The sequence below is a fragment of the Sminthopsis crassicaudata genome, chromosome 5 (assembly GCF_048593235.1).
Source record: "Sminthopsis crassicaudata isolate SCR6 chromosome 5, ASM4859323v1, whole genome shotgun sequence".
NCBI classification, from domain to species: domain Eukaryota; kingdom Metazoa; phylum Chordata; class Mammalia; order Dasyuromorphia; family Dasyuridae; genus Sminthopsis; species Sminthopsis crassicaudata.
In genome coordinates this window covers 257,376,384-257,389,758 of record NC_133621.1, presented here as the reverse complement: position 1 = coordinate 257,389,758, position 13,375 = coordinate 257,376,384, and the positions used below count along the sequence as shown (strand labels likewise).

The following is a 13,375-nucleotide window of genomic DNA, read 5'->3' as shown; positions in this document are numbered from 1 at the left end:
ACAGGTTTGGTACTGTCAAGTGTATTTCAGTCTTGGTTTTATAGGTCCCTTGAGGAGTTGGAGCCACAGACAGCTTTTAGATTTTACCTCTGCCTCAAGCTGCCTGTGTTCAATATGTGGGCTTTTGAGACTTATGTAACTATTGGTGGCATTTAGTGAGAATATTTATGTAATATTTAATTAGAAACAGTAATGACAAAATAGATATTCAGTTGTGTGATGGTATAAATGTCAGGAAAATAACAATGATCTTGCTTTTCTGATATGTGAGGATACCAGATTTGTAGCTATGTAAACATGTATCACTATGTGTATATTTACACACATACACAGGTGTATCTATACATTCATGTATCTATGTATACATATATGTATAGATACATATAACCTTAATTTTACAAATGTATTGCTTTCATAGTTATAGAAATCTGTTTTGTGTCAAGTTTCAGGAACAAGAGAAGGTAAGGGAAGGCATATAATTGGAGATAGAAGTTTATAACTAATAATAGCATACCTATATATAATTTATATCTTTGTATATATATATATATATATATATATATATATATATATATATATATATATATATATGTATATGTATATATATATATAGAGAGAGTTAATATATGTTTTATAGTTATCCATATTATTTTATATAGTTATATAGTTTATTTATAAGGTTTGCTAAGTACTTTACATCTGATATCTTAATTTTTCCTCACAAATTACTGTAGAAAGAAGATATTACTATTACTACCTTACCCAGATGAAGATGTGGGAGTAGAGAGTAGTTAAGTGACTAGCCTAGGCACAGAAATAGGAATCTCCTATAGTGGGATTGAACTCTTTTTTAGTACAACACTAACCACAGTAACAACAAACTACAGAAATGAATGAAGAGATGTTAATCTTAGATATTACTGAAACATATTCTCTGTATGGGAAAAAAAATCATTGATATAAGGAGTTCTGTTTTTTCATAGACAAACACATTCACAATAAGTGAGGGAAATTGTTTTGCAAATGGTACTACTTAAATTCTTCTTCAGTAGGATATTGTATTTGATTCAAAGGATTTTTAAAAATTATTATTTTAATTTATGATGATGAGATGTAACTACTTGAAGTCAGCTTGGGCAGATGACTAAAGGAAAAAGTGACAATAGGTTTTTGTTTGTAGAAATAGGATTGACCCACACACCATACATTAATGCTAATGCCTTCTTTTGGAGATTACTTTTCATTGTACTTGCTATATATTATATATCTACTTAGTTGTTTGCATTTTCTCACCATCATTAGATTATGTGCTCCTCAAGGTTAGAGAAAGTGGTTTTTTGTTTGATCTTTTGCCTTTCTTCATAAGCTTCAGCATTAACACCGTTCCTGGAACATGATAAATACTTACAAGTTTGTTCAACTGATTATAGATGGATTTCTGTCTTGGTAGAGGGAGTTTGCCATAATCCTACAAAGCAATTTTAACATGAAACAGAATCTTACCTTCACACAAAGATTCTTGTGCGTGAAGAATATAATTATTGGCTTTATTCACTATTATTGTTATTTACTAGCATTTATGACTGTCTTAAGATTTTCAAAATTATTTAGTGATATTCTTATTTGATAGTCACAGAATTCATGCCATATAGAAAGCATTAAATAAATGCTTGTTGATTGATTGATTGCTCCTTGTTCTCCATTTGAATCACAAACCTGAACCACAAAGACAGGTTTTTAAGTGCCTGGGAGTTGGGGGTAGGATGGGAATCAGAAATGAAATATTAAGAGTTTGGATTTGAACTACACAAAGAACAGTGATCTACTTCAATGCCATTTCTTGTTGGGCTTATCTCAACAGGTCCTACCAGTCTTCTTTTCCATTTTTCTCATCCTTCTATATCTGAAATGGATTCCAGTGATGAGGATAAAAAGGGATTCTTCCAGAAAACTGTCCAGGGGTTCAGTAAATTAGAGAGATTAAGCCTGCTTCTTTACTCTAGAAAAAAAAACAGAAAAAAGAGTTAGTTGTCAATATCCTGTCTTTTATTTATCTTATTTCTCCCTCTATCTTTCCCTTTCCCCTTCCTTCCTTCCTTCCTTCCTTCCTTCCTTCCTTCCTTCCTTCCTTCCTTCCTTCCTTCCTTCCTTCCTTCCTTCCTTCCTTCCTTCCTTCCTTCTCCTTACTGCCTTTGTTCCTTACATTCCCATTCTTTCATTTTCCCTTCCCATCCCTTATTTTCTCTATTTTAGCCTTCCCTTTTCACCCATTCACTTATTGACATAGGTTAAAGAAAAATATTTCAAAGGCTACAAGGTTTCTTCATTTTAGCTTCTTCCCTTCCTGACATACCAGATCTAGAATAATAGCTACATAAAATTGATTGAAGGAAAGGGGAGCAAATGTAAATTTCCATCCTCATTATACTAACTCTTTGCCATACAATCTTAGTCTTCTGTGCATCTCTTTTGATCACTGGTATAATTAAATTGAATTGCTATAATATTAGATATTAAGAAGACTTAAAAATAACATGATTGAGGGCAGCTAGGTGGCCCAGTGGATAGAGCATCAGCCTTGAATTCAGGAGGACCGGAGTTCAAATCTGGTCTCAGACACTTAACACTTCCTAGTTGTGTGACCCTGGGCAAGTCACTTAACCCCAGCCTCAGGAAAAAAAAAAAAAAAGAAAACATAATCTTTTAGCTCTAAGAGCTTACATTTTGAAATGGTTCCTTGTAGGTGATTCAGTGAATAGAATTTCAGACTTAATGGACAGAATGACCTGACTTATGATTCTCTCTGTGACTTTCTAGTTGGATGATCATTGCTAAGTAAAATTGACATAATAATGCCACCAAACTTTAAAGAGTTGATCAAATGATGTTAGAAATATAAAATATCTTCTAAAACTTATATCCTACATACTTTATTTTTTAGTATTATTATTGTTATCATTACTCAGAGAGAAATATGGGAAAGCCTTTTTGCCAAACACAAAATTTTTCATTTTTATTTAAAAATATTTTAATAAATTAGTTTTGTAATAAAATTTATTTTGTAAAAGTAATTTTGTAAGTTGTCTTTCAGAAAGTCATTAAAATATTTTTCTTAAGTATATCATGATAATAAGACACCCAAGGAGAATGACACATGTTTGCAACCTCAAGATACTTAAAATGTTTTAAGAAAGAAAGATAAATACATAACCATATTGCATTGGGGAAGACAAAAAGTACAATAGAGAGATGAAAAGAGGTTCATAGCATGGCTGTGCCAAGATGGTGAAGAATAGACAGGACTTTGCCTGAACTCTTCCTGATTTCCCTCACCAGATCAAGCCTCTTAATGGATTTTGGACTAACAGAACTCACAAATATTTGGAGTGTAACAAATATCCAGCAAAATATTTTTTTTATTTTATTTAGAATTTTTTCCACAGTATATATGCATGAGTAATTTTTTAATATAATATTATCCCTTGTATTCATTTTTCCAAATTATCCCCCCCTCCCTCTACTCCTTCCCCTTGATGACAGGCAATCCCATACATTTTATATATGTTATAATATAACCTAGATACAATATATGTTTTCTTGTTGCACATTAAATATTAGATTCCGAAGGTATAAGTAACCTGGGTAGATAGACAGTAGTGCTAACAATTTACATTCACTTCCCAGTGTTCCTTCTCTGGGTGTAGTTACTTCTGTCCATCATTGATCAACTGGAAGTGAGTTGGATCTTCTTTATGTTGAAGATATCCACTTCCATCAGAATACATCTTCATACAACATTGAAGTGTACAGAGATCTTCTGGTTCTATTCATTTCACTCAGCATCAGTTGATGTAAGTCTCTCCAAGCCTCTCTGTATTCCTCATGCTGGTCATTTCTTACAGAGCAATAATATTCCATAATCTTCATATACCATAATTTACCCAACCATTCTCTAATTGATGGACATCCATTCATCTTCCCGTTTCTAGCCACTACAAAAAGAGCTGCCACAAACATTTTGTTACATACAGGTCCCTTTCCACTCTTTAGTATTTTTTTGGGATATAAGCCCTATACCAGCAATGCTGGGTCAAAGGGTATGCACAGTTTGATAACTTTTTGGGCATAGTTCCAAATTGCTCTCCAGAATGGCTGGATTCTTTCACAACTCCACCAACAATGTATTAGTGTCCCATTTTTCCCACATCCCCTCCAACATTCATCATTATTTGTTCCTGTCATCTTAGCCAATCTGACAGGTGTATAGTGGTATCTCAGAGATGTCTTAATCAGCAAAAGATATTTTAGAAAGACTTCAGGAAAGGCCTACCTCAGTCAGGGTAGGAGTGGGACAACAGGTCCACTTTAGGAGCAGCACAATGAGGTTCAAAGTAGAGAGGCCCAACATGAGAAATCTAGTAGGAGGCTCTTAGCATTGGCTACTCTTTTCAGTGGATCAGCAGACAAGCTATGACTTCCAACACAACTACAAAAGACAAATAGTGAGCTTCTGAACCCCAGCATAACAAGCGTGACATGGCCATACCCACCCACCTCAGTGAGGAAGCTGGCAGCACCATTGACCGCAGAGCAGCCTAAAACCTCTGTTGCCCTGTAGAAGAAGCTCAAGACAATCTCCCCTTTGCCCTAGGACAGACATTAATTTTTAAAAATGAGCAATACAGCAAAAATAACTCTGACCATAGATAGCTCTTATGGAGACAAAGAAGTACAGACCTCAAACCCTAGGAACACTGAAAGTAAAATCTTCATAAAGGGACATATAAATTGGTCTCCACGTGAAAAAGATCTCTTGGACAAATTCTAAAAGTATCTTTTAAAAGAGTTAGAAGAAGAATGGGAAAAGGAAATGAGAGCTTTGCAGGAGAGTTTGGAAAAGGAAGCACAGGAATTGTTTGAAGAAAACTCCTTAAAAATATCTATATCTATATCTATATCTATATCTATATCTATATCTATATCTATATCTATATCTATATCTATATCTATATCTATATCTATATCTATATCTATATAAATACATACACTGAAGAAAACCACTTATAAAAATAGACTTGGAAAAATGGAAAGAAAACAACTGAAAAATAATTGATGAAATTTTTAAAAATATAATTGCTGAATATAAAAACAAAAACAATGAACCAAACAACTCTTCTAAAAGCTCAATTGGCCAAATACAAAAGAAGGTTAAAAAAAAAACTAATTTAAGAAAATAATTCAATAAGAATTGAAATTGAACAGATAAAAAAGTGAATGACTCAATGAGACATCAGTCAAATAAAACAAAACAAAACAAAAAGATAGAAAAAAAATGTAAACTATCTCATCAAGGAAAAAAAAAACTGTTCTGGAAAATAGATCCAGAAGAGATAATCTTAGAATTATGGGACTACATATCTGAACACACCAATGAAAAAAAAATAACCTAGACAATATTTTTCTAGAAGTCATCAAGGAAAAGTGATCTGATATCCTAGAGCCAAAGGCCATTGAAAGAATCTGCCAATTACCTCCTGAAAGAGATTCCCAAAATGAAAAACCCATAGACTATTATAACTAAATTCCAGAATTATCAGATCAAGGAGAAAATATTTCAAGCAGCCAGAAACAATTCATATATTGAGGAGCCACAATCAGGATTACCTAAAATCTACAATTTCCTCTTTAAAGGACAGAAGGGCCTGGAATACAATATTCTGGAGGGAAAATGAGCTTAGACTGTAGTCAAGAATCAATTATCCAACAAAACTAAGCATTATCTTTCAGGGAAAAGACTTTAAATGAAATAGGAGATTTTCAATTATTTTTGATGAAAAGACCATCACTGAACAGAAAATTTGATCTTCAAATACAGAACTCAAGAAAAGCCTAAGAAGGTAAAAAGGGAAGAAGAAAAACAAAAAAAACAAAAAACCTATTTTTTTAAAGGTTAAAATGTTTATATCTCTCCATGGGAAGATGATTTGTATAACTCTTAAAAAAACTGTATCATTGTAAGGGGTATACTTAGAGGGTGAAGGTAAATTTTGACTTTATTGTGATAAAATAAAAAAGAAACTAGGGGTGGAAAGGGATTGTACTGGAAGAAAAGGAAAGGGGAGGTAAAATAAGATAAATGACATCACATAGAGAAGTAAAAATTTTAAAAAATCTATTACAGTGGAGGGAAAGAAGGGAGGCAGATAAACATTATTTGAATCATAATCTTGTCAGATTTGTCCCAAAGAGGAGATATCATACATATTTAGTTTCATGTAGAAACTTGTCTAACCCTAAAGGTAAATGGGAGGTGAAAGAAGAAAGCAAAGAGATAGAGGTCAATAGAAGAGACAATAGAAGTAAAGAGGAAAAGGGTAAAAAAGGAGGGGTTGGCTGAAAAAAGGGAAGGCAGATTGTGGGAGTTGGTGATTGGAAGCAAAACACTAGTGAGGAGGGAGAAGGGGAAAGGAGAGAAAATTATAACTTGGAAAAAAATAGGATAGTAATTTTAACTGTGAATGTGAAAGGAATGAACTCTCCTATAAAATGGAAGCAGATAGTAGAGTGGATTAAAAGCCAGAATCCTAAAATATATTGTTTATAAGAAACACATTTGAAGCAGAGAGATACATATAAAGTTAAAAGACTAGAGCAGAATCCATCAGCTGAAATAAAAAAGCAATCATGATCTCACATCAAACAAAAACAAAAATAAATCTAATCATAAGAAATAAAGAAGGAAACTACATCTTACTAAAAGATACAATAAATAATGAAGTAATATTAATACTAATCATCTATACACTAATAGTATAACATCCAAATTCTTAGAAGAGAAATTAAGAGAGTTGCAAAAATGAATTATACTAGTGGGGGATCTCAACTTCGCTCTATAAGACCTAGATAAATTGATACACAGAATAAACAAGAAAAAAGTTAAGAAGGTAAATAGAATTTTAGAAAAAATTACAAGTTAATGTTCTGTTTTCTGTGTTTATGTGTTTTGATTTGTTTTCAGAATATATTTCTATCTCTAGGTTCACAATTTTAATAAGGTACTTGTGTCTTTTGTGGGAGTAGATTTTAAAATAATCACAAAGTGATTCTATATTTATTTCTATATATTCTAATATTATTTTCCTCAAGTTCAGCCCCAGCACATCTATGTATGTATTCATTACCTAACCATTCATATATATATATATATATATATATATATATATATATATATATATATACATATATATATATATATTGCCATATTAAACTTACTTCATTTGCATATATGGATACTTGTTTTGGTCTAGTCCAGATACTTTTATTCAATGAAGCTTTTTCCATTCTCATTAACTTATTACTGGAGCTATAATTACAATTTCTTTTGGAGCAGTATATGATAGCCCTTTAGAGAAAATTGAATGGGAACAGAAAGAAATATACTTTTCCCTCAGCAGCACATAGAACCTACACAAAAACTGATTTTGTAATAGACCATAAAATCCTCAAAATCAAATGCAAAAAGACAGGAATAGTATAAATGCATTTTTTTAGATCAGGAAAAAATAAAAAGATAGGGAAAATAGACTTAAAATTATTGGAAATTAAATAATCTAATCCTAAAGAATTAAGGGTGAAATAACAAATAATAGAAACAATCAATAATGTCATCCAAGAGAATGACAATAATGAGACAAGATAACAAAATTCATGTGATGCAGCAAAAACAGTTCTTAGGGAGAATTTTATGAATCTAGATGCTTATTTGAATAAAATAGAGAAAGAAAAGATCAATGAACTAGGCATGCAACTAATAAAGCTAGAAAAAGAACAAATTAAAACCCCCTAATTAGACACCAAATTTAAAATTTTGAAAATAAAAGGGAAAATTAATAAAATTAAAAGTAAGAAAACTACTGAATTAATAAACAAAGTTAAGGATTTGTTTTATGGAAAAAAAACAACTATATATATATTATATATATACATATATATATATATATATATATATATATATTTAGTTAATTTGATTAGAAAAGGGAAAAAAGAAAATCAAATTGCCAGTATCAAAAATAAAAAAGGGGAACTTTCCACCAATAAAGAGGAAATTAAAGCAATAATTAGGAACTATTTTGCCCAACTGTAAGTCAATAAATCTGATAATCTAAATGAAATGGATGGATATTTCTAAAAAAATTAAAGATGGTCCCAATTAACAGAGGAGGAAATAAATTATGTGAATGGTCCCATATTAGAAAAAGAAATTGAACAAGCTATTAATGAACGCTCTAAGAAAACATCTCCAGGGCCAGATGTATTTACAAGTGAATTGTACCAGACATTTAAAGAACAATTAATTCTAATACTGTGCAAATTATTTGGAAAAATAAGCAAAGAAGGAGTCCTATTACATTTCCTTAATGACACAGATATAGTGTTGATCCCTAAACCAGGTAGCGTCAAAACAGAGAAAGAAAATTTTACCAATCTCCTTAACAAATATCGATGCAAAAATATTGAATAAAATGTTAGCAAAGAAATTACAGCAATTAATCACTAGGATAATACACTTTGATCAAGTGGGATTTATACCAGAAATGCAGGGCTGGTTCAATATTAGGAAAAGTATTAGCATAATTGACATAAGAGATCATAAAGAAGGGAAAAGGACCTATGTATGCAAAAAATGTTTGCAAACAGTCCTTTTTGTAGTGGCAAGAAACTGGAAATTGATTAGATGCCTATCAGTTGGAGAATGAATGAATAAGTTATGGTATATGAATGTTATAGAATAATATTGTTTTAAGAGAAACGATCAGCAGGATGATTTCAGAGAGGCCTTGATAGATTTATATGAAATGATGCTAAGTGAAATGAGTAGAACTAGGAAAACATTGTACACAGCAACAGCAAGATTATTTGATGATTCAGGCCAGTTCCAATAGTTTTGTGATGAGGAGAGCCACCTGTACACAAAGACAGAACTGTAGAGGATGAGTGTGAATCATAACATAGTATTTTCACCTTTTTTATAATTGTTTACTTACATTTTGATTTCATTCTCATTTTTTCCTCTTTGATCCGATTTTTCTTGTGCACCATGTATATGTGTATGATATGTATAGAAAATTTGCACATGTTTAACATACTGGATTACTTGCTATCTAGGGAAGAGGATAGGGGGAAGGGAAGAAAAAACACACAGTTTTGCACAGGTGAATTTTGAAAATCATCTATGCATGTTTTTTTTGAAAATAAAAACCTATTATTAAAATAAAAGAAAGGGGATTCATAAAACATGATGGCATTTGAATGGACCCGGAACTAGCCAAAAAGGATTATCTTTTTTGCTTTTGCCTATATAATGAAAATTGTTAAAATGTGTAACATCTCATCTTATTTTAAAGTCAGTTATATCACAAAATTCTTCCTTTACATTGAAAGTTAAGAAAATAATAGGTCACAACTCCTTTCCTATTTGTAGTCTTTCTCTTGTCTTACATAGTATTTGAAATGACTAGTACTCTTTGTTTTTTCAAAGTTGTACCACTTCTCTATTATTAGTAAATGTTTTAATGAGAAACATTTTTTTTTAAATTGCTTACCCTTTGGATACTAGTTACATATCCCTGCTTGTCCAGTCTGCTTTTATCTTGCGGAGAGAAATCTCAACATATTTATTCATATAGTGAAACTTTAAGCAAATAATAAATAGGTTTAAGAAATTTGTCCTATTCTGAATTGTCTTGCAATCAATGTCTCTTTCCTTTTTCAGGATATTGAATCCCTAACAGTTGGTTCTAAAGGAGCTGATCCACCGGTAAGTACAACTATCTATACAACACATTAGTCTTAATTACTACTGAGTGAAATGATGTGTACAACAGTCTTTCCGATATGATAATTAGCTGCATGCTATTTGCCATGGATATATAATTTTAAAGGGTGACATAATTGTATAAAGGAAAAAAATAGAAACTGCTTTGAGATGAAAAAAAATTAGGCTTATAAAATATCAGGGATTTATTTCCATTTCTAGTTTGTGTTATTTAAACACTTACATTTTCCCCTAAGACATAGAAATTTTGTCATGTCTTTAGAATAAATAAAATGTGGTTTTCTTAAATATGAGTCTAATATGATACAACAAGATTAAGGGATTGTTGCTTCAGAAATGAATGTTGATTTCAGTTGAAATAAGTTTGATGATACCTAGAAATTATGTAGTATTCAAAATGGTGTACTTGTTTTTTCATTAAACGTTTTGAGAAGTTTTTTCATTAAAAGCTTTGAGAAAATGGCATAACTAGATCTTTTGATGTTATTGAGGAAATGTTAATGGTTCAGCATATGTACCCCTTAGTCTCCTCAATGGTCATGTCAATTTCCATAGAATATTAATTAAAGAAACACAATATGGGGGAAAATCTTTTAAATGATTTTTTGACAAAATTAAGAAGATCAAACTAACTACAAAATATACACATGTTATAATGTGACTGAATCTATGAGCCATGTTATAGAAAAGACTATTATGGCAATTTTGTAATTTTATAGACATCTCTTTCATATATATATATATATATATATATATATATATATATATATATATATATATATATATATATATATATATATATATATATATATACACCAAGATCTCAAGCTTCTATCACTTGATTAACAAATCAGGACATTAACTTGAATGGAGTGATAGACTTCTTTCAAGTTCCTATGAAATGTTCCAGAAAACAATCCAAAGAGGGGAAGGATTGATGGATATTCTATGTTGATTTTTTTCTTCATATTTAACTTGATTTGTATGAGAAAAAAATTTTGCTTGCTTATTTTTGGGCAGATACTTTCATTGATTTTCTAAGACTTGGTCTGTCAAGAATACTAGGAGATGATTATGGGAAATATAGGTGAGGCTACGGAGACCACATATCACAATCACTGAAAATATTTATTATACTGTTACATTCAAGGATAACTTATCTCAAAGAAATGATAAGTGACTTTCAGTATGGTGTGATTTCAATGACACCAATCAAAGCTTTTTGACTCAAAGTACATTTTACATGTGCTCAGTAGGAATTTACTTCTTGTCAGGCATTATATTAAGCCCTGAGCATAAAAAGGAACATCAAAATGCTCTCAAGAAGCACACATTTTAAAAAGAAAGATGCAAATAAAAGTAAGTAGGTGCATATATGATGTATTCATTGATAGAAGGCAGTTTGAAAGGGCAAGGCGTTAATAGCTGGTGGGTAGAAATGCCAAGACTTGACAGTGGATCAGATTCATGGGCTGAGTGAGAAAGAGGAATTTAAGATGATACCAAAGTTGGGAGAGCCTTTGTGACTTTGAGCATGATATTTTTTTCTAGCAATAGGAAAATCGGAGAGGGAAGGTTTAGTTTTGGGCATATTGAATGTTGGATATCTCTAGGTCATCCAACATTCAAGGCAAATAATGACATGTAGCATACTATCTTGGGAGAAAAGTTAGAATTGGATATGTGGCTCTGGGAATCATCTTGATGGGAATGATCGTTAAAGGCATGAAAAGAGATGAGATCTACAAATGAAAGTGGAAAAAGAAGAGGGTGGGAAGATAGCCACATTTAGTAGCGTGACAATATGAAGATGTAGGAGAGGAGATGATGTGTAGGAGGAAAAAGAGAAGAGAGCTGAGTCATGAAAACCTGGAGGACAGGAAATAGCCAGCAGAAGGAGTTAATCAACCATATCAAATGCTAAAGAAATATGAAAAAAATGAAGAGCATTAAGATAATTTATTGAATTTGATAATTGAGAGATCATTAATGACAGTTTCAGTTCAGTAATAAAAACAGAGACAAAATTACAAAGATTTAAGAAGAGAGAAAAGGATGAGTGTTATAATATAATGATCCTATTATAGGTGAGGGAGGATGAGTCTGGCAGATCATTAAACCTCTGGCATTTGAGCTGCAAGTGATTAAATCCAATACAGAGTCCATATTAAAAAGTAATATAGTGGTTCCCAAGAAGGGCAAACTGGCCCAGGTCAGAAACAGAGCAGGTTAAATCTCTTGTGATAATAATTGGGTAGGATCTGCTTCAGCTCATGATTTTTGAAGGGAGAGAGAAATGAATGAAGAGAATGGAGATTGATGGGTTCAAGGACTTTAGCTGAAAATTAGAGATTCTTTTTTTTTATTTATCCCTAGGAAAAATGCAACATTAAGCCTTTTAATTTTCATTTTATAATTTCATAGAGTGTCTTTAAGTGCAAGTAAGTAGAGTGTTAATCCTGTAGAAATAAAGGAATATATTCACTCTTTGTATGGATGAACTACCTTTGTATGGATGAACTCGTGTGCTGCCTCTCCCCAGTAGAATGTAAACCTCTTGCCAGTTCCTTTGTTTTGTGTTTGTGTCCCTAGCACCCAGTAAGTTTCCATTCTATAGTTGGTGCTTAAAAATGTTATTTGATAGATCAATTTGGAAAATATTAACTTATTACATATTATATGTAGTTCCTTGTACCGCCTCCTGATTTTTACCTTTATGTTTCTCTTTTCTTTTTCCATCTACCTCTACTATTAAAAATATTTTCTCAGAAAAGCACTTGGCAAGCTAATTTACATTATATTTGCATTTAGGTGAAAAATAATAAAAATCAACATAGAGGCTATCCCTAATACTAAATATTTGCTGAAGAAAGTCCTATGGGTTCTTCAGATTTTTTAATTCAATAAATTTCAGTTTCAATTCAAAAATAAAAAAAGCACTTATTAAGTTCATGCTATGTGCTGGGTACTAGGGAAATACTCAAAAGAGTTTATATGGTATAAGAATTTAACCCTTTATTCTTGGATTGCTAATGAGCTACTTTGGTGTATTTCTTTTGTCTAATCTGAACTTTCCAAGTGTTCTTTTAGAGCTAAATGGTTTTATTCAATTTCTTTGTGCTACTTGTCCCCACTTCTTTTAATATGGAGTTTGATAAGAGGTTTGGGATCCTCTATCTCTCTCCAAAGAAAGTAAGTACCTTCTATTGAAAAATAAAAACAGAAAATATTATCAAACGATTCATAAATGCAATCAGTGTGAAGTCTTGCATTTTGTTAATTGTCTTTAAGAACATTTGCTGTTAAGTTAGCCATTCTGTGTTATTTTATTTTTTCTGGTCTGAGGGCCATGATCTTCATGGAAGTGTTAAACCACTACCCGGAGCACTTGATTATGGCATTTTAATCAGAATGAAATTCAAGGTCCCATGATACTCATTCATTGACCAGGGCACATAAAGTACAGAATTCTGAATAGTCACTTACAAAGATGCATAGCCATGGAACAGTTCCTCCTCTAAAATAATGGGAACTTATTTA

At 31.6% G+C, this 13,375-nt stretch overlaps 1 protein-coding gene across 6 annotated transcripts in view; it reads left to right on the top strand.

Moving 5' to 3' along the window:
- Positions 1–13,375, top strand: part of PPFIA2 (PTPRF interacting protein alpha 2) — a 664,129-nt gene that overhangs the window by 162,433 nt on the left and 488,321 nt on the right. For all 6 annotated transcript variants that reach the window (XM_074270868.1, XM_074270869.1, XM_074270872.1 and 3 more), the window contains exon 3: positions 9,773–9,817. In XM_074270868.1, coding sequence (XP_074126969.1) covers positions 9,773–9,817 — 45 coding nt within the window. The remainder of the gene's footprint in view (positions 1–9,772; positions 9,818–13,375) is intronic.